Below are 21,600 nucleotides of genomic sequence, written 5' to 3' on the forward strand. Positions count from 1 at the left end.
GTTGGAAGGATTAGACTATGTTTTTTTTCTTTCTTTCTTTTTTTTGGTTTTTCGAGACAGGGTTTCTCTGTGTAGCCCTGGCTGTCCTAGAACTCACTCTTTAGACCAGGCTGGGCTTGAACTCAGAAATCTGCTGGCCTCTGCCTCCCAAGTGCTGGAATTAAAGATGTGTGCCACCACTGACCTGCTAGACTGTGTTGTCAAGAACCTCTCCATCTGGTTCTTAATCTAGTTAGAAAACTAAATTAAAAACTTGTGTTAATTTTGCTATGAAATAAATTGATTGTTGAAATTATCTTTCATTACTTTTGTTTCAACTCAAGTTCTCATCTTTTAATTTTTCTGGAAAAAAAAAACATTTAAATCTGAAATGCGTACATCGTAACAACTACCAAACATGAAGCCCATTTGTCTTGAAGCCTGAGAAATCAGGATACCTAGGTAAAAGAAATATTTGAAAAACTTTTTCAACACGTTTTAGCTGTGGTTTACTTTCCTTGTTTTTCTTTCCTCCAAATGATTTCCTTACAATTGACAAATGTGTTTTCCCTTCTTTCTTGGAAGCTTAAGAAGTGTATAAAGACTCCAGAAATCCCTTCTAAACACGTCAGGAACTGGGTCCCCAAAGTCTTGGAACAAAGGCGGCAAGGCCTGGAAACGTATTTACAGGTAAGGGGTGTTTCGATCCTCAGTGTAACAGATCCTTAATCAGTGTGGCTCACTCTGCTAGCTCCATTTGCAAGCGTGTGACGCCAAACGCTGACCAACAGGACATTCTGACACATAGGCCGTTTACTCTTACAAGCATGGCTATCAGTTGGTTCATTTAGCTTCTATTGGATTCTGTTCCTTATGCATTGGGCGAGTGCAAATTTAGTATCATTGGAGGAATGCTGTTGAAGTGGTCTGTCTGTTTTTTTTAAATTCAGCTGTGCAAATTACTTTGTTTTAGATAAGATAATTCTGTTTTCTCAACCCCTGGGTTTTAGATGTTTGGGCGCTAGTTGGAGTCATGGGAGAAAATAGCTTTTCAATGGTGTAGGCTAACACGAGTCTAAAACCCTACCAAAGCTCTGTAGAAGTTGCTCCCGAGAAAGTGCCAAATCCAGACGGAGTGCATCAGGGAGCTCTTTACTGTCACCTCTCAGGATGGGCAGACCTGAGATGAGATGCAAGTCTCCTCTCACAAGTGACACAGAAGACAAAGGAGAGGAGAAGACACTGTCCACTTCTCTGAACATTACAAAACCCTGAAGTCTCAGGGGACCATTCCACGACATCCTCATTAAGTGCATAGAAGGGCAGGGCAGGTGCAGAGACAGACAGACATGCTCTGCATTTAGCCCCACGTGAGAAGTGATCCATGGAGTGAGCACAGCTGGGTGAGGAAAGAAATCCTACCTCAGAAGGAAGGATACAAATACGCTGGGGCATCCCAGTGCTTTGGAGGCTTGGGCAGGAAAATCAGAAATTCAAGGCCAGCCAGGCCTGTACCTGGAGACCCTACCTCAAGAACTAAACCAGGACAAAAGGGCCAAAGTTCATGTGATAGTTCGGAAGACTGGTCCTTCTTATGAGAGAAACTGGCAGCACACCATGTTCTTTCTTCATTGTCCTTGCAACCCCCGTCTTCAAGCATCATTAACCACGGGATGGATCTTGCATGGAAGAGAAGCTAGGTGCTATGAAGCCTCTGATGGATGACTGGGTTGAGTCAGTCTCTGGTGGCTGATGCCCAGTGATAGTGGAAGAGAAGAGTCCAGATATCAGTTCCCACCCTTCTCCTGGGCCCTCCTCTTTACCCTGTTCAAAGAGGACTGGGAAGAAGCCGCAGGAGTTCCGAGGAGGGTGCTGCTAATGGGATTTTGCCCTCGGTCTGTGGGACTTGGTGTAAGGATTCTTCATTATGTCTCTCTGGGAGTGAGAGCCCAAAGGAAACTGGGAATCTCAAATCCCAGGAATGTGTGTGGCCTTCTCTGAGAGTCTGTGCACGGAGCTATCAGGATTGCATAGCTTCAGGGAACACTTCAGAGCACACAGCAAACCAAAGACCCAGAGAAAAAAACCTAAGAAGTTGTATGCAGCGGGGAGAATGCATGTTGCCTGTAATTAGAAGGGATAGGTAAACAGCACGCTTTCATTTGTAGGCCAGATTTTCCACAGATATTGTATATCTCCAGGCTTCGGCTCTGAAGAGGGCTTTATCCCCCATCACCGCCTCCCTCGATTGCATTTGACACATGACTTCCATTACTCCTCAGCGTAAACATTTTAAGTGGTTTGTGCTTCATGTGTAAATAAGTGGATAAAATCATCTAGCACAAGGGGAGCTTACGGCGACGCTCAAATTGAGCTTAGTTTTTTTAGTTTTTTTTTTTTTTTTTTTTTTGGCTTTTCAAGACAGGGTTTCTCTGTGTAGCCCTAGCTGTCCTGGAACTCACTCTGTAGACCAGGCTGGCCTCGAACTCAGAAATCCACCTGCCTCTGCCTCCCAAGTGCTGGGATTAAAGGCGTGCGCCACCAAGAGCTTAGAATTTTCTATTCTCAGAAACAGGGCTTGAAACTGCCGTTGAGGGCCAAGGTTGCTTCCTGCCATGTGTTTCGGATTCATTTTGTTGTCACTCAGTGACCTGAAGGCCCAGAGGACTTCAGTGAGGGCCTTTTCTTCTCCCTTGGCAATGGGAGTTAGGCAGAAAGGGCTGTGGGCAGAAGCCAAGAGCGAAACCTCGGCTGCGCCCAGCTCTTGCTTCTTGGTCTTTTTATGTTTTTTGATGAAGGAGATAGTGTTCCTGTTTCTCCCACTGCCGACCTAACTCCAGAGAGCAGCTACCATCTTAACAGACACCATCCCTGCAGATCCAGCTCAACCTGAGCTTCATAGTTCAGTACTGACCCGGCTCATGGCCTGACCAAGGACTGCTGCCTCTAAGCCATGCTCCCAAGGCCATAGGGCCTAGACTACCTATCTACTCCAGCTCATCTGCTGCCTGTCAGACAAGTTCAAAGTCACCCTGTGGCAATCTGTCTCTTGAAAAAGTCAAGGCAAATACACCCTCTCTTCCTCTGTAGGTCAGCGAGGCGCCGATGATTGCAGCCTCAAACATTACCTGAGTTAGCCCAGGCTGCTGTTTTAGTTAGACATGAGAGGCTGAGTTCTAACGGGCTCTGAAACTGTGTCTCCTTCCCAAGAACATTTGTTAATGGGCTGGACTGGGCCGGGCTGGGATTTTATTTTCCTATTGCCCAATATGGGCTCTTATATACACTGATGATTTTCTAAATTAGGAAAAACTTTCTGCCCTTGATAGTTTTATATAAACATGTAAGCAGGTATGAAACAAGACTTTAGAGTGATCAATATTGCAGTTTGCCAAGTTGCTTCTTCCCTGATGGGTTGGCTGAGTAATTGATTGGTGAGTAAATGGTTTGTTTGCTTGTGTAGTGGCTGGTTTTGTGTGCCAACTTGACACAGGCTGGAGTTATCACAGAGAAGGGAGCTTCAGTTGGGGAAGTGCTTCCATGAGATCCAGCTGTGGGGCATTTTCTCAATTAGTGATCAAGGGTGGAGGACCCCTTGTGGGTGGTGCCATCCCTGGGCTGGAAGTCTTGAGTTCTATAAGAGAGCAGGCTGAGCAAGCCAGGGGAAGCAAGCCAGTAAGTAACATCCCTCCATGGCCTCTGCATCAGCTCCTGTTTCCTGACCTGCTTGAGTTCCAGTCCTGACTTCCTTTGGTGATAAACAGCAGTGTGGAAGTAAGCTGAATAAACCCTTTCCTCCCCAACTTGCTTCTTGGTCATGATGTTTGTGCAGGAATAGAAACCCTGACTAAGACAGCTTGTTTTTTTAGTCTTGTGTGACAGAGATTGGTCATATTTATATGTGCACCACATGTGTACACAAGCCCACAGAGACCAGAAGAGAGCACTGGTCTCCTGGAACTGGAGTTAGAGTTGGTTATGAGCTGTCATGTGGGTATTGGATATCAATCCCAAGTCCTCTGAAAAAAAAACAAGTGCTTTTAACTACTGAGGCATATCTCTGCCACCATGTTCTTGAAAATCCTGGCAAATAATGCTTCCATTTTAAGTCTTCTGGCTGAAAGGGGAGTTGGTTGGTTTTTGTTTGAAACAGCTGTGTTGCTCATGCTAGGGTTGAACTCCTGGATTCAAACCATTCTTCTGCCTCAGCCTGAAAGTGGTTTATGGGGCATTCTGGGAGCTATATTTAAGAGACTAATTTAAAAACAAAAAGATAGTCACCCACTTTCAAACTTAATTTTGTTTATAGATGTTAATCAAAAACCCCAAAGGCTTTCTTAGCATCTGTATTTTTCACACTTTTCCATTCTTTGTCTGGTTTGAAAATGAGAATCAAAGAAGGCCCACGCTTACTAGGTTTTTTTTTTTTTTTTTTTTTTTTTTTTTTTTTTTTTTTTTTTTTTTTTTTTTTTTTTTTTTTTTTTTTTTGGCTGTTTCTTCATTCAGAAACTAACAGCATAGTAATCTCTAAACCATAATTTAGAAACAGTATCAGCATCAGTTTAAATATTGTAGCTTCTCTAAAAATCCTTTGGCGGAGAAGCAGTATAGTTACCTTTCCTCTAGCACGTGTCGTGGTGGGTTTACTTAGGACATTTTACAGTAAAAAGGCCCAGCAGCCTCTCTGAGATCCCACCTGTTCAGGGGGCTGAGACAGGAGCATCCTCCTAGCATCACTTAAACCTAGGAAGGAGTTCACGGCCAGCCTGGGGAACACGGCAATGACCAGGAGAGAGGCAGAGAGGGAAGCAGGGAGAGATGAGAGAGGGAGAGACAGGAAGCAATCAAGCCACTCTGTTTTCAGATAAGAATGTCCCATCTCAGGGGGAACAAAGTGAGCATATCAAATCAAAGTAGCCTCAAAGGCTGGCTTGGTGGCAGCGATCCCGGCACTGGCTAGAGAACGTGGATTTGGGTGGGCTTTTTTATCCTTTTTTATAGTTGTCCTTTCTTCCTTTTCATTTTCTTTCTTCCTTCATTTTATTCCTCTGAATTTCTTGGCTGCCGACTTTTCAGCTTTAAATCTGGGGTCTGTGAGACCATAGGGAACATAGGAAAAAAATCAGACTTACCTTGTGTTATGTATTCCTCAGAGCCTGGTGTTCTAGAAGTCACAACCCCCTCCAGTTCCTGAGCCTTTCCTCTTCTTACACTTGTTTTCTATACATGTCCAGTTTTTTGGTTGAATTAAGTGGGACAAGTAAAGAAAGATATATCTCCATCTTGTTGGAAATGGAAGTGTACTTGTTGATTTTTGTAAAAATTGTTTTCTAATTAATTAACTAACTAATTGATTAATTAATTTTAGTGCATGGGTGCTTTGGCAGCATGTGTGTCTGTGTGCCTGGTGCTTTCAGAGGTCAGAAGAGAGCATTAGGTCCCTTAAGACTAGAGTTACAGATGGTTGTGAGCCACCATGTGGGTACTAAGAATTGAACCAGGGTCCTCTGGAAGAGCAGCCAGTGCTCTTACTACTGAGCCATCTCTCCAGCCCTGTTTATTTTTGCATCTGTGCATGGTTGAGGACACATGCTTGCCACCGTACACATGTGGAAGTAGAAGGACGACCAGATCCTTGCTTCCCGTCCTGTTTGAGGCGGGGTCTCCCTTGACCGTGGCACTGAAGCCTCCAGGCTGGCCACTTGCTAGCACTAACCTGGGATTCTGCTCCTTCTGCCCCCATACCGTAGAAGTTCTGGCGTCGCAGACATGCACCCATATGTCCAGATGTAACCTGAGTTCCGGGATCCAAGTCAGGTGTCAAGCTTGCACGCAACAAGTGCTTTTACTTGAATCATCCCCTCAGGCCTTCTTGGGTTTTATTTGTTTCTTTGGGTTTTTCCCACAAGTTTCAAAATTCTTCAGGAGATATAAAATTTACTATCCTAGACAATTGTATTACTTTTTTAAAATTATTTTTACATTTAAAAAAAATGTGTGTGCATGTGTGCATGTATTCCACCGTCTAACATTACCCCAACATCATCCATTTCATATATTATTCAATCACCCAAACTATCAAAACTAATCAGCTCAATCTCATAATATATTGCAAACAACTCCATTAAAAATCCTACAACCAAAAAACTAAAAATTAATCAATTAGAACCTCCAGTCTCAGGGTACTCCTCAGTAGCTGTCGCAGTTGTATATCCATATACAACTAGTATTCCACCCAAATAAATTAAAAATACTATTAAACCCAAAAATAAGCCTCCAACCCTAAAATTATTAAATAACCCATAAATCCACTAATAATTAACCAAGCCCACCGTAAATAGGCAAAGGCTTTAGTGCCAACCCAAGACAACCAGTTAAAAATAATAAACTTAAAACAAAAATATAATTAGTCATTATTCCTACACAGCATTTAACTGTGACTAATGACATGAAAAATCATCGTCATAATTCAACTACAGAAACATCTAATGACAAACACCTGAAAAACCCACCCCTTATTTAAAATTATTAATCACCCCTTCATTTCATGCATATGTATAGAAGGTTAGAAGACAGTTTATAGGAGTGGCTGACTCTTAGTACACGTGGGTCCTGGGGGTAGGATTATGGTTGTCAGGCTTTTTAGCACCCACCTTTACCTGCTGAGTCATCTTACCTGACTATTACTCACTATCTTTATTATTTTCTCTCTCTATCCCCTTTATTTTTCCTACAGTCTTTATGCTTTCCTTCCTTCTCCTAGCTTTGAGATAGTCAGTTCTCCCTTTTCTGCTTTCTTAAATTGTAGAGTCAAGTTGTTGGTTTGACTTCTTTCTTGATTTTTCAGATAAGTGATTAAAGCTATACTTCATATGGTGCCCCAATTATCATCTTTATTCATGTCTGAGTATTTCCCAAGTTCCCCGTGACTTGTCTCTTCCCTGTTTAATGGGATCAACTGGTTTGTGTGTCTTTACACCATATGGTGCTACGTTTGGAACTCACAGGCAGTACCTGGCAAATGGTGAATTCCTGCTAACTGTGACTTTTTTTTTTTCTCTGAAAATGTGTGAACTTGCTAGTTTTCCTTCTTGATATGATACATATCTTAGTTAGGGATTTTATGGCTATAAAGAGACACCATGACCGTGGCAACTATTATAAACAAAAACATTTAATTGGGGCTAGTTTACAGGTTTTGGAGTTTTTTCCATTATCATCATGGCAGAAAGCATGGCGGCACGCAGGCAGGAGGAGATGAGAGCTCTACATCGTGACCCATAGGCAGTAGGGGACTGTGTTCCACACCTGGAATAGCTTGAGCATATGTGATCTCAAAGCCCACCTCCACAGTGACACACTTCTCCAGCAAGGTCTCACTTCCTAATAGTGCCACTCCCTATGGTCAAACATTCAAACACATGAGTCTATGGGGGGCCATTCCTATTGAAACCACCACAATACTCGATTCCACAACTGTTTGGATTTTTGTTGTTGTTGTTGTTGTTCTTTAAATCTACAGAAACTAGGTTTGTGTCCTGACACATCTTAGGGACATACACTACCAGTGTGGGCAGCTAGAGCGTCCTTTGCTTCTCCGTCTTCTTAGTCATGTGCACTGTTAAAATCTAACAGTTTAAATTTTTGATGGTCAATAATCAGCTGAAGAAATGGAGGCAAACTTGCACATACTTCATGATTGGGTTCGTAGTCCCAAGGAGAACGATGACTCAGCAAATCCTCTCCTCACTCTCCTTCCAGTCCTATTCCTGTGGAAAGCCGGATAAAGTAACAGATTGGTCAAGTAAATGGGTCCACAAATATAAAAAGTGCAGGAGTGCTAGCCTGTGTGTATTCAGCGAAGGGGTATAATGTGTGTTCTTACAAAGTAATGAGATACTGCACACATTGTTAAGTGAACAACTCCAAGGGACACCATGTGGCCTTTCCCCATGAATTCTTTATTCTGAATTCATCTACATAATCATCTGCAGCTCATTTCTATACATTTTGTTAGCTTCTGGTCATATGTAACTGCTGAGTGCTTACATATGGCGAGTCTGGATTGGAGTATTCTATGAATACTTATATAAGTATTTATATTTACACTTCTTCTACAGCCTTAGTATTAATAAGAAAAAGAGTATAAACTACAATTTTAAATCCATAAGATGCTAAATTGATAGTGTGTATATACTGATTTAAACAGTATTTTTTTTTTTTTCTGAGACAGTCTCATTGGACTTGAATGGACTGGAACACACTATGTAAACCAGGATGTTTTCAAATTCACTCTGTATTGCTGAGGTTAAAGGTGTGTGCCACCATGCCCAGCTTAAACAAGATATTTTATCTGAAGTACTTTGCCTATCTACAAACAGAACTGGCTAATTCTATGCCTTTTGAGATTGGCCTATGGTTTTTCTCTGATTCATTTGTTTCTCTGATTCATGTGTTTGGGTTGTTGTGTGATTTGATTTTGTTTGGTTTGGTTTGATTTGATTTTTCAAGACAGATTTTTCTGTGTAGGCCAGTCCTGGAACTCACTCTGCAGATCAGCCTGGCTTTGAAATCACAGATCTGCCTGCCTCTGCCTCCCAAATGCTGGGATTAAAGACATGTGCCACTAAACCCACCTGGATATTGTTTTAATCTTAGTGTTCCTTAGTTTTACTGTGGAATTTGAATCCAGCAACATGGCTGCCCTGGCAAGGGATCATATCCAGAGACCTTCTAGGTCTATCTATGTGATCTGGCCAGAATACAGACACACCCTAAATTACAGTATGATCTGGCTGGATTACAGACACACCCTTAACACACACATTTAATCCTTAACAATGAAGGTAAGGAGGGGCTGGAGAGATGGCTTAGCGGGTAAGAGCACTGACTGCTCTTCCGAAGGTCCTGAGTTCAAATCCCAGCAACCACATGGTGGCTCACAACCATCCATAATGAGATCTGATGCCCTTTTCTGGAGTGTCTGAAGATAACTACAGTGTACTCACATAAAATAAATAAATAAATCTTTAAAAAACCAAAAAACAATGAAGGTAAGGTTAGTTTGTAGAAGGAAGCAGCCATGTTTGAAAGTGGTGTCTAAAAATGATATTTAATTGAAGGGCAAAGTGATAAATTAGAGAATTTGACAGAATGAGTCAGAGATCGTAAGAACAACATTGTCTCTTTGAGGCTACTTAAGTACAGAGGGGTTGGGTGAGTGAGGTGGTGTGGTATGTGTGCATGGCAGTTTTACAGAGACAGATTGCAGAGAGAATAAGCTAGACACAGGTGAAGACAGAACAAGCCAGGAGATTAGAACATACTGCCAAAGTTAGTATGAGGCCAACCAGAGCAATTCTGTCAGAAGCTGAGAGGAACTGGATTGAATCAGTCAGCTTGGAAGATTAGATTGTAGAGGAGAGAAGCTTCCAGGCCTAGGCCTAGGAATAGTTAGAACAGTTAGAAATAGTTAGAAATGCTGTGGGCTCAGCCAGAGCTGTGTATTTGCACAGCTTGGGTACAGCTCTTATCTCATCCCATTGTCTGAGGAAATAACAGTGAAATTGACATGGGACTCTGTTGCTACACTTTCTCCTCTTTTATGTGTTGATGTCTGTAAAATCCACGTACTTTCATATTTGTGTTGGGGATGGAATCTTGCCTTGTGTGCTTGTGTTTTTCCACTGAGCTCTAGCACAGTCCTCACCACCCTAGGAGATGCTGATGTATCATATCTTAAAATGGGTTACCATTTTCTCTCCCGTTTTTCCGTTAAATCATATAGTTTAGAACTGGTGTCTTTCCAAGTTTAAATTGATGATCAGTTTCTGGTAACGATTTTTGTTCCATATCTCCTTGTTGTGTATGTACATGGTTTTTAAATTTGTAATGTTTGACCATTGATCTTTGGATCTCTTTATCTTAAAGAAGCTTGTATGCCAGAGTTGAACTGCATTTACAGACAGAATTTTTATCTGCTTTCACTAATCACCCAAGAACACTGCCTTTTTCGCTTAAGATAAAAAGATCATGTCTCAAATTCATCATCATCATTCTTTTTAACTGAAGGAAACATTTTATTTCATTATTTTACCAACTTTAAGATCTTATTTAACCAAGGTCATAACAACACAGTGTGACATACTCACACCCACAATAAACCAAGCTTCTAACACCGCCCAATCCAGGTCGCCCCACTGCATCATGATCTAAACTTTTAAAATCACAGCTTATCTGTAGCCTTAGTGTTGGGGATTTTACAATTTGCAGTTTCCATGTTGACTTTTACTCATCCCGAGGGTTTGAGAAGGCATGCTCATGTGCTTCCAGAGTAGGCCTGGACCACTGGGTTCATCCTCTGCCTCTCTCTTGCCTAAGTTCTGTCATTATCCTAAGGAAAAGATCCTGTGGCCAGTGAATCTCCTTCCCCACTAGGTAGCAAACACTACCTCTACAATGCTGGGATCAGGGTTTTATGCAGAGATCATTAAGTCAAACACCACTGTGGCTTTTGTCACCTGTTGGTTCATGAAACCACTGAAACAGACCATCCATCTGCTAGAGGCATGTGGCATTCAGCCGGCAGGGTGTTCCCTTCTGCCCTGGCTCTTTCCCTGCCGGGCTCTCTGACTTGCAGACTTGCCAAGCAGTCTCTGCTCTCACAAACACACCCCGAGATGCTTCCTCAACAGCAGACTCTTCCTGTGGGATCCACTTCTCACAAACCTCACACACTTGACATTTGGCTCGTGCGTGAAAGAAAATACCAGTTTTATGACTGAGCCATTTTTAGGTATATATTTTCACCTGTTTTTTCATTGTCTTAAAAGTAGTGCTAGCAGTGACTGCTTTTTTGATTGTCCTTTTCTCTAGGTCTTGTGCAGCACCCGAAGTTTTACTTGTAAGCTTCTAGATAATTGCAGAGAAAGCTCCCAAGTGTTGAGAGTAACAGATTGGGTCTAATGGAATGGTGATTTGGTTCTTTGAGGATGCACTCCCCAGGTGGAGGCTCCCTTCCCCCCATTTTGTCAAAATGTTGCGAACAACTTTAGGATTTAAAGTTGTTGCGAACAACTTTAAACTTCTAGGATCTTAACTATTTAAAGCTTCAAACGTGGAAAAAAGGTTCTAATTTAAGGCTTAGACACATGATTTATTTCGAAGTGAGTTTTACGTCTTCAATTTTTCTCATTATTTATCACCAATCCCCAAACCACAGATATATCTATGGTAGTTAGTAAATTTCTTATATAAAATATTTTTATGTACATTTCTCACTTGATTATCTAACTCCGGCTAAGGATCAGTTGATTTTTTTTTTTTTTAATCCGTGCCTGACAACGTAATGGCATTGATGAAGTCGAGTGACGTCTGCATAGGTTCAGGGGCCCTGAGCTCTCACTGTCACTACCCGAGCCTTCACAGCTCTCCACCTTAGAGTGCTGGGCTTCATTCATAGACCAAGCAGTGATTTGTAATGTCGGATCCTGTTCTCTCCAAGGGTTTTTTTTTTTTTTTAAACCGAAAATGAAGTAGAGAATGAGACCATATCACCAGCAAGAAGGTGGTTGCCATACAAGCCTAAGTCTTGACTCCCAGAACCCACGTAAAAGTAGAAAGAGTAAACTGACTTTTGAGAATGCCCCCTCACCTCCATGTATAGGCTGAGGCAAACATGCCATTCCTTCTCCCCACATCGTACACTCACTACAAAAAATTATTTTAAAACTTCCATATTACAAGAAAAAGGTCTTGTTGGTAGAAGAAGCTATAGCTGAGTGTCATAACCCCCCCGCCCCCCCCCCCAGAAGCCTGGAAAGGAGTAGTACCCACGGAGACCCTGCTTATAACACCAGACAAACTGCTCTTTGTTCTGGTTAACATGGTGAACACTGTGTTAAATAATATTAATGGCTGGGATTGTCAGTACTTAACAGTGCCTTCCTTGTACAAGTGATTTTATTGATCGATACAGACTCAGCGTAACAGGGCAGATTATTTTTACTGATTTTATCGGAACCTTAACCAAGTTTGTTAGGGCACCACGTATCTTTAAATAGATCTAGATGATGATGTAGATTAAGAAAAGTAAACCGCCATCCATCTCTTTTTGATCTGTTAATAACTTAAATCCATCATTGCTAGCTAGTATTTTCAGATCCTGTTGTGTATTCATGCTTCTCTTGTGTTGGGAAGAGTCCGGTAACCTCGTTTCAGTGGTTGGCTTTTCAGACAGCCTTACCCTAGCTGCTTACTGATGTAGAGTTTAGCAGATAAGCAGTTCAGCATAATTGGTGGAATGTTGGGCAGATTAGGAAAAGGAAATGATACTTTAGAATTCTTTGTTTTTTAATTTTCATCGTGGTAGGCGAACTGTAGGAAGACCTGTGGGTTATTGTATTTTATGATAGTTCTGTAGTGTTTTTGTGTTGCGCTAGGCAATTTACAAAGACTAAACCTAATTTCTTCCAAATATACTGGTTCTTCTCGTATTTGAAAGGCTTGCATATGAACCACAGGGAACTTTGGTGCTTAATTTCATACATGGATTTTTTTTTTCAGTGATTTCCTTGGATCTCAAAATGATCTGTGTGCCATTTAAGATTAAAGTTTAGTTTGAAGCAGTGGTTAAACTTTATAAAACCAGCCATAGATATTACTTTTAAAGAGACACAATATAAACCATCTTTCAAGACAGTTAGAGCTTTATTCATGCAAGCATGCCTATGTGAATTGCTAAATATTGAACTCATGTCTTCACACATGCCAGGCGTAGAACTATAACTTCAGCTCTGAGGTAGTATTTATTTAACTGTTAGACAGTGCATTCTTGCCCACATTGGACAGACAAGCCTGGCATAGCCCAGCCTACACAACTGTGGATAGAGAACCTTCAGAGAGAGAGACCAGTGGAAGGGCATTGGTAATGGCAATTTGAAAAGCTTTGGGAATCCCAAAGAATGTTTCAGATCTCTAGGAAGGATTTGTGTGAGCACAGAGGATGCAGAGATGAAGTGCAGTGAGTTGTGTGGTCCCACGTAGTTTGGAGCTCAGCACTTAAAGCTTCAGGGAGTTTTAAGCCTGCGAGTTATCAAACGTTGGCCACCAGCCTGCCAGTGTGCAGTGAGTTTTTAAAAAAAAATTCCTCAGTCATCATGTGTTAAGGTTCCACATTCTATCCAAATATCATAGGATGGATATTTGAGGTTCAGTCCTCTGGACTAGCTGTGCTGGTGAGGACACTGTGGCTGCATGGTGTTTTCTACTGAGAGGCTGGTGGGAGATGTAGTGACAGGCCACAGCCCGTTCTCATTCCTGGAAAGCCCATTCAGAGCCCCTTCTCAACACAGGTGGGTAGTGATGTCACTTTACATACCCAAGCAGAGGGCAGGAGTGTATGTGACCTCTTGCTTGTGTACAGAGGTCTGCTAGGAGGCAGGTGGGTTTTAATAGATGCTCAGTGCCCCATGCAAAGACTGCATTTCTGTGGGTGTTGGATCTTCAGTGTATCATTGAATTGTGATCCCTGTCATTACTTCAGTTTGCTGTTGCGTGAAGCTGGGCACCATCCTTGAGCTTCTTTGGGTTCGTATTTGGTCAGACTGGTGAGATGGAGTTATGTATGTTTTTAAATACTTGTTTTTATTTTTAATTTGTGTGTATGTATCTGTGTATCTGTTTGTAGGTTCGCGCATGTGTGTCTGTGGCCAGAAGAGAGTGTTGAATGCTGCGCTGGCTTCTTTATTTGTTTTAGTGTTTTTCATTGTTGCTGCTGCTGTTATTACTGTTGGTGGTGGTGGTAGTGGTTGGTTGGTTGGCTGGTTGGTTGGTTGGTTTTTGGTGGTGGTGGTAGTGGTTGATTGGTTGGTTGGTTGGTTGGTTGTTGGTGGTGGTGGTGCCCCGTCCTCCAATTTGACACAAGCTAGGAACGTCTGGGAAGAGAGAACCTCAATTGAGAAAATGTTTCCATTAGGTTGGCCTGTGAGCAAGCCTGTGGGCAATTTTCTTGATAGGTGACTGATGTAGAAGGGTCCAGCTCACTATGGGTGGTGGATGGTGCTATTCCTAGGCCCATGGTCCTAGAGGGAACTTAGCAAGCCATGTGAGAGAAAAACCAGTAAGCAACAGCTCTCCGTGGCTTCTGCTTCAGGTGTGGCCTCCAGGTTCCCTCTCCGACTTCCCTTAAGGCTGGATTCCAGCTGTAAGCTGAAATCAGCCTTTTCCTCCCCAAGCGGCTTTAGGTCGTGGTATTTTTCACAGCAGTAGAAACCCTAACCAAGCCAGGAACCGGAGTTACGGGCAGTTGTGAGATGTCCAACGTGGATGCTGTGAATGGAACCTGACTCGTCTGCAAGAACAGCACAGTTTTTACCCCTGAGCCATCTCTTCAGCCCTGGAGCTGTGCGTTCTAAAGAATTAGGTCTCGCGGTGGGATTCCTCTTAGCTTCACAATTCCAGCTCAACCAAAGAGCCCTACTAAATTACTTCCCTCATAGACATAAAGTCCTATACATGAATACATTGTTTTTTTTTTTTTTTTTTTTCCGGTTTTTCGAGACAGGGTTTCTCTGTGTAGCCCTGGCTGTCCTGGAACTCACAGTGTAGACCAGGCTGGCCTCGAACTTAGAAATCTGCCTACCTCTGCCTCCCAAGCACTGGGATTAAAGGCGTGTGCCACCGCCGCCCGGCTACATGAATACATTTTAACAACTTATATTTTGTTATCTTCCTGACCATATGGACATATATGTGTTCATATTTGAAAGCTATCAAAACCTAGAACACACATAACTTCCTGTAGTTACCTTCTTAGTCCGGTGGTTCTGAACCAGGAGAAGCTTTTTGTTTTTTTTGTTTTTTGTTTTTTTGCCATAGGAACCTGTAACAGTGTGGGGTGATGCTTTTGATTTTTACAGCTGGGAATGGAATGGGGTGGTCCCTACATCTAACAGAGAAACAGAGCCCCACCAATAAACAGGTATTTGGTCCAAAATGCCATTAGTGGCAAGGTTAAGAAACCATGCCTTAGAGCTTCCACATTGGGCTATGCTTTCTTGGTCTTGCACGAGCCTGCAGCTTGCTGTGCAGACCCGGCTGGCTTCAGACAGCAATGGTCTTCCTGACCCACACCACCAAGTTCCGAGATTATACAAATGTATTACTGTATCTGGTGGTACTCATATTTTCAAATATTTATTTTATCTGTAGTGATATATAAACTCCTTTATCAACTAAAAATGCCATAAACATCTTTTCTGTGCCAAGTTTCTCTTTTAAAGTCTTTAACTTTTTATTATGAAAATTTTAATATAAAAAAGCATAAAATAATATAAATGTCCAAATTACCATCATCCAGCTTCAGCAACTTTCAGCTCAGAAGAGATAATATCTTTTCTCACACTTTTCTCTCCATAATATTTTGAAGAAACTCTCTGATAAATTTTCAGCCGTACATACTTCAGTATGGACCCATAACAGGCAAAGATTCTTTGCAAAACAATTTTAATAACCGCTGCATAATATTCTGTCCTATAGATGGATTAGAATTTAGGAGCCTGATGTTTGGGGCTGCTTCTAGTTTGCCCTTGCAATTTTTTGTTTTGTTTGACTCTTCCTTCCTTTGTGTATTTGTCTGTTTTCCTGGACTCTTCCTGAGGCACACAGCCCTTGTTCTACAGGTACAATAGACTGTGTGCACACTAAGCCAGCAGGAATGAACACAGGACCCTTAATTTCATTAAACGTTGGGTAACTGGTAAAGATTAATGTACATATCTCTTGCTAATTCTTTCCAATTACTTAGTTCATATGAATTCCCAAGCTTGGTTAATTATGCTGAAGCCAGGTCGTAATTCTGAACTGTGTTCTGACAACAGGGAATTTTCCTGGTGTAACCTTGCCCTCCCTTGCAGTCTCTCGGTAGATTAGGCCCTTGGCCCTGAGTCCATTCATTTTCTGCTCAGCCCTAATTGCTGCCGACTGGCTGCCACAGGTATCCGGATAGCCTGCGTTCAAAGAGGCAGGGACTTCTGAGAACAAATAAGGAAAGATTAATTGTTTGTTTTGTTCCCTCCCAAGAGAAATGTGGGTGCTTAATCAAGAAAAATAATTTCTCCTGTTGATTTGGCTTATTTGGAGAAAAGATAATTGTGTAAAGGTGGGTGCCGAACAATTCCTGGCATGAGAGGTATTACCATTCACATACACAAGAGACAAGGATGGGGAAATGAATGTGGAATCCTGACGCAATGGATGGGGATGGCTCGCATTCCTCATGGTAAGTAATCTGGCTGTTGGGCTCTTATTTGTACCAATAGTCCTCACTACGATTGCCATTTGTTTTGTCTGGATCTTCGGAAATCTAATCAAGGAGACAATGGTGTAAAAAAAAAAAATCAACAACACTTTTCCAAATTGTTCTTAATTGCTAGAGTACAAAGTGAGCTAAATGCTGAGACGTTTCCAATTAAAGAAGCTGTTCCTACCAAGTGCTCTTAAATCCATCTTTCCCAATCTGATAAATAAGCTATCAAAGAGCAGAGCGGATTAATTGAGAGCAGTTAGTTCTGGATTTCTTATAACAGGGTACGTGAGCCTGCATTATTAATGAATCTGGCACATTTGGGCATGGTGACTTGTCATTTGTCCCTCTGGCAACTAGAGAAAGAAAACTCGTTAAACCATGCCCTGACGCTTATGATTTTTAGTGTCGAGACCATTTTCTTTCCACAACTTTATTTCTTTGAGAAGGATGTCTGATAACGTTCTGAATTAAAGTTGCAATCTGAGTTTAGATAGGAGAAAAATGACTGAATTAAAAGTGATACGTCTTGTCACTGACTGGAAGGCATGGGCAGGTAAACACAGGAATGTGCAGGGTGGGCAGGCATTCAAAACCTGTGAAAGGTCAGTAGGAAGTGTCAGCGTGCGAGCCACTCAGCTCAGGTTGTAACCACTCAACTACCTCTGCAGCGGGAAACTTGCCACAGGTGTTAGCAAACAAAGCAGAGGCTCCATGTTGCAATAAAACTGTTTTTATAAAGGCAGCAGCACGCCAGATTGGCCCTGAGTTATAGTCAGCTCTTGGATTGGAGTAGAAAGTATAGCTGTTCCACTACAGATGGAAAGTCAGAGCTCCAGGCCGCCACCCTCTGTGTAAGCTGTGTCGTTACGGAACCCCTCTGGCCGCTGGTCACCATGGCAGAGTTCTCAGTGATGACTCGGCGTGCCAGCATACGCGCACCTGGCAGCTCCTAAGACATCTTTACTGCACACTTACTCTCTTCCTCAGATCTGGGTGGTGTTTGCTATGCATGTCTTAACCATGTTCTCTCCAAGTCTCTGCATATCCCTGTGACTCCAGGAAGTCATGGGGATTAATGCCCAATCTTAATTATTTAGCCATGAAAATTAAATTAGAAAATGTTCTTTCAGGAACCGTCTGAACAATTCAATTAAAACCACGATTCACTTAAAACACTGTTTGGACTCAAAGATTTAAGACGAGAGAACGTTGTGACTAGAAAGTCTCCTATGCACTCATTTACTCATTCATTAATTCACAAATCAACATCTCCTAACGATGACTCTAGGCCTGGCCCTGCCATGGACTTCACCTTCACTCTGTCTTCCTGGCCACCAGGCTGGCTGCATAGTGTCACCAGTTGGCCATTTTGCTTAAAATATATTTTTATATGCTTTATTTTTATTTCTTATGTGTATGGCTGTGTTTGTCTCTGTGTGCGTGTGTGCGTGCATGCATGCATGCCAGGTGTCCAGAGAGGCCAGAAGACGTCATCAGACCCTAGAGCTGGAGTTAGAGACGGTCACAAAGCACAAGGAGCCTCTGCAAGCTAGTGCTCTTCCGCGCTGAGCTAGCTCCTCAGATCCCATTTTGTTTAACACATGTGCTAAGGTAATGTGAGGCTCTGGGTTTTCTTCAAAAGACAACAGGATAGGGACCAACCTCAGCTCTTTCTGAACATGCAGACGTGGCAGGAGGAAGAGCTGCTGCAGAGAATCTCCTAGGGAGGAGCAGTGCCTGTGGCCCAGCCTGTAGGTGTCCTAGGCAGAGAGCCCTGCAGCCGAGCCTGTAAAGTACAGCTTAATGATACTAGTCTTCACACTGACATCAAGTGGCCATTCCCATTATCCTTGTCTGTGATATCCCAACAGCCTTGTCAGGGAAAATTGGGTTGGATAAAAAGCCTACACTGTTAGGTCTTAGGGAGATCCGAAGCTCTCCTTCACCTGACCCAGCACAGAAGGGTGAGAGGCCAGCCTGTGACTTCTGAAGTGTTATAAGCCTATGTACATCTTGAACATGATTTTTTTTTCTTTTTAAAGATTTATTTATTTATTATATGTAAGTACACTGTAGCAGTCTTCAGACACACCAGAAGAGGGCATCGGATCTTATTATGGATGGTTGTGAGCCACCATGTGGTTGCTGGGATTTGAACTTAGGACCTTCAGAAGAGTCAGTGCTTTTAACCTCTGAGCCATCTTGCCAGCCCGAACATGATGTTTTAGATACTTGCTTTGTTGTGGAGTCCTGTTGCCATAGCAACATGTGTAACCATCTGTCTCCCTGAAACCTAGAAGCAGGAGGTTAGGCCTGCTCTGAAATCTTTCATAAGAAGAGGCTCAGTTGGTCTTTTACCAAAAATTTATTAAAAGCAGCATTCTCCAGTTGTTCTATAATTGTGTGACATCAAGAAAAAAGAGAGTTTCCTGGCCAGGTCTCGACAGAAGATCTTTGTGTTGTTGGTGAATGGAACTGGAAAAAACAAAATACAAAAGAAAGCATGACAATTTAGTAAGAGAGACTGTGGTACCTACTCGTTACAGTAAATGCTGTTACGATGGAAGTTGTGAAAAGCAAGTCATACTTGAATGCAATCCACAGTCACTCTGTTCCAACATAATAGAGCTGGCCGGGGCTGGGCACAGTACTCAGAGCTAGAACATCAAGACTTTCTCATTTTAAAACAAGAATGGAAGAGACCTTTAGATTACTAATAAATGTCATAAATGTAATTGCATCTGTATTGAACTGCATCTTTATGTTAGAAAGCTTTTGATTTTCAGATATGGTGTTACTGTGTAGCCAGGGGTTTATAAAACTTCTTCCTCACCTCCAGAGAACCAGGATCATAGTCGAGTGCCACCATGCCTAGCTAGAAATGCTTTATATATGGACTTTACATGATATATAATTGACGCAGCCATACCTTTATGTCAGGTCTATGTAAATAAATATGTGTCTACTGGCTTTTATATTTATATTTAGGAAGCACTGCTCTAGGGTGCCTAGTCCTGAATGAAGTGGCCCATTTCGACCATCCCAAAAGATCTCAAGTGAGTAAAATAGTGTAGAGATGGTGTCAGGGTTGGAGTGATGGCTCAGTGCTTAACATCCACATCAGCAGTGCTGCAGCAGAGGACCCAGGTTCGATTCCCAACACCTAAATGGCAGCTTACAGTTGTTTGTGAGTTTTTCTCCAAGGTATCCTATACTTTCTTCTGGCCTCCTCAGGTACTGCAAGCACATGGAGCCCCAGTATATACACGCAGACAAAACACATTCACATAAAATAAATACAACCTTCAAAAAAATAAAATAAAATAAAATAATAGCTGTCTTCTTTATCACTTGTGGTTTATTAAAGTGCCCTATCACTATTATTTTAGACCACTATTTTACCATGTAGCCTTGCCTGGCTTGAAGCTTGCTATCTTGACTAGTTAGGCTGCCCTTGAACCCACAGAGATCCTCCTGCCTCTGCCTCCTAAGTAATGGAATTAAAAGCATGTGATACCGTATCCGACTTATATTTTGGTTTTGGTTTTGTATCCAACATATATTTTGGTTTTAGTTTTTGGTTTCTCAAGACAAGTGTTTGTGTAGCCTAGGCTGTCCTGGAACTTACTCTGTAGACCAGGCTGGCCTTGAGAGCCATCTGCCTCCGAGTGTTGGGATTAAAGACTACCACCGCATGATTCCTTTTTTTTTTTTTAATCTTTTGTTTCCCTTAAATTAAACTTATATCCCAGATCTTAATTTTACAAGTGCCCTTGCAGGCTAAGCATGTAGGTGCATATCTATAGTTCCAGTATTCTGAAGGCAGAGGCAGGAGAATTTAGAATTCAGAACTACATGGAGAGAACCCATGTCAAAAAATAAATCCAGAACCTGACAGACCCCTTTCTGTGGTAAGAGTAGTGGATGTTTATCAGCTGAGTAGAGGGCTTCACTTTCACACCCTGGACCCACCCACTCACCTGCTGCAGTAGAGTTAGGGTTGTCAGAGGGGCTGCTACTCTAAAGCTCTCCTTGGCTTTGCCCTCTCTGCCTTTTCCTGTCCCCATTACAGACTTGCGTATTAGTTTGTGTGCTTGCTTCCTGTGACCCTGTGGCAAAGGGTTCTTCTGTCCCCTGCCCTTGCAGTGACTGTGGGGGATTACGGTTGTCCCTGTGTCCTTTCTGAAAAGGACACAGATAACCCAGCTATCTTGCTTTAGTCCTCCTCGCCCTGGCAGGAAGGTGGATCGTTGTAGCAGAGCAGTGTGAGTTGGTGTTAGAGCACTGGTCAGCTTTCTCTGGGGTTATTAGAACCACTCATTAGAAACTAACTCCAGATACTTGAGGCCACGTTGAAGTGTTCTCTATACTCTAGACTCAGCTTCTCCTGCTCAGGCTGCTACTCCTTGGAAAAACTAACTTATTCAAAAGATAATTACCCATGGAGCCGGTGAAATGACAGTTGCTCCAACCCTGAAATCTGAGTGTGATCCCCAGAACCCATGTAAAGATGGAAGGAGAGAACTGACTCCACAAAACTATCTTCTGACCTCCATGCACATATTGGGCTACATGTGCCACACACACACACACACACACACAATCTGCATATACATACAATAAGAATTTTTTTATTTTTTAAAATTACAAATGTTCAATAAATCAGAAAAAAGAAAATTTTGTTATTACTCAAAATGTGGCCAGTTAAGACAATACATTTATATCGATGAAGATTGAAAGAAAACATGCCTGCCCATTATTAGTAAGGCAATGAAGAAATGAGCATTCCCATAGCCTTCAAGGATGATGCAAATTGCAAGAATCTTTTGGAAAAGCAATTTGACAATTCTCTCCATGAATCTATCATACAATTATTCTTATATTATTTGGTTTCATGGTAGGTAAGGCATTTTCATTAGAGTATATTGTAAAAATTATCTAATGAGAAGGGGATTGGTTAAAAATCTCTACCCTGTGAAAACATTACTAAAAATACTCCATAACAGTGCACAAGATACTGTAAATGTATGTGTCTGAGAGAAAAGCTGACCAGCCCCTATGGACTGATTCAGAAAGAAATGTGGAAAGTTCTCCAGAGACCAGCTTCTCGCAGTCATGCTTTGTCCATGATTGGTAGCATTCACAGTTCACAGTTCCGTGAAGGGCAAAATTCAGGAAGATTATGAAGTCAATCATAGTCATAGAAAATAGACTTTTAAAAACCATTTCATAGATTTTTTTAAAGTGTAAATTCCATATTACCTGTTTTCAAAACCACAGCTTCTTAGTGTTGTTGTTGTTTTTTTTTTTTTTTT

At 41.9% G+C, this 21,600-nt stretch overlaps 1 protein-coding gene across 2 annotated transcripts in view; it reads left to right on the forward strand.

The window, feature by feature from the left end:
• Positions 1-21,600, forward strand: part of Snx24 (sorting nexin 24) — a 160,717-nt gene that overhangs the window by 103,517 nt on the left and 35,600 nt on the right. For both annotated transcript variants that reach the window (XM_031365689.1, XM_031365690.1), the window contains exon 3: positions 565-669. In XM_031365689.1, coding sequence (XP_031221549.1) covers positions 565-669 — 105 coding nt within the window. The remainder of the gene's footprint in view (positions 1-564; positions 670-21,600) is intronic.

Source organism: Mastomys coucha, unplaced genomic scaffold, assembly GCF_008632895.1.
Source record: "Mastomys coucha isolate ucsf_1 unplaced genomic scaffold, UCSF_Mcou_1 pScaffold13, whole genome shotgun sequence".
NCBI lineage: Eukaryota > Metazoa > Chordata > Mammalia > Rodentia > Muridae > Mastomys > Mastomys coucha.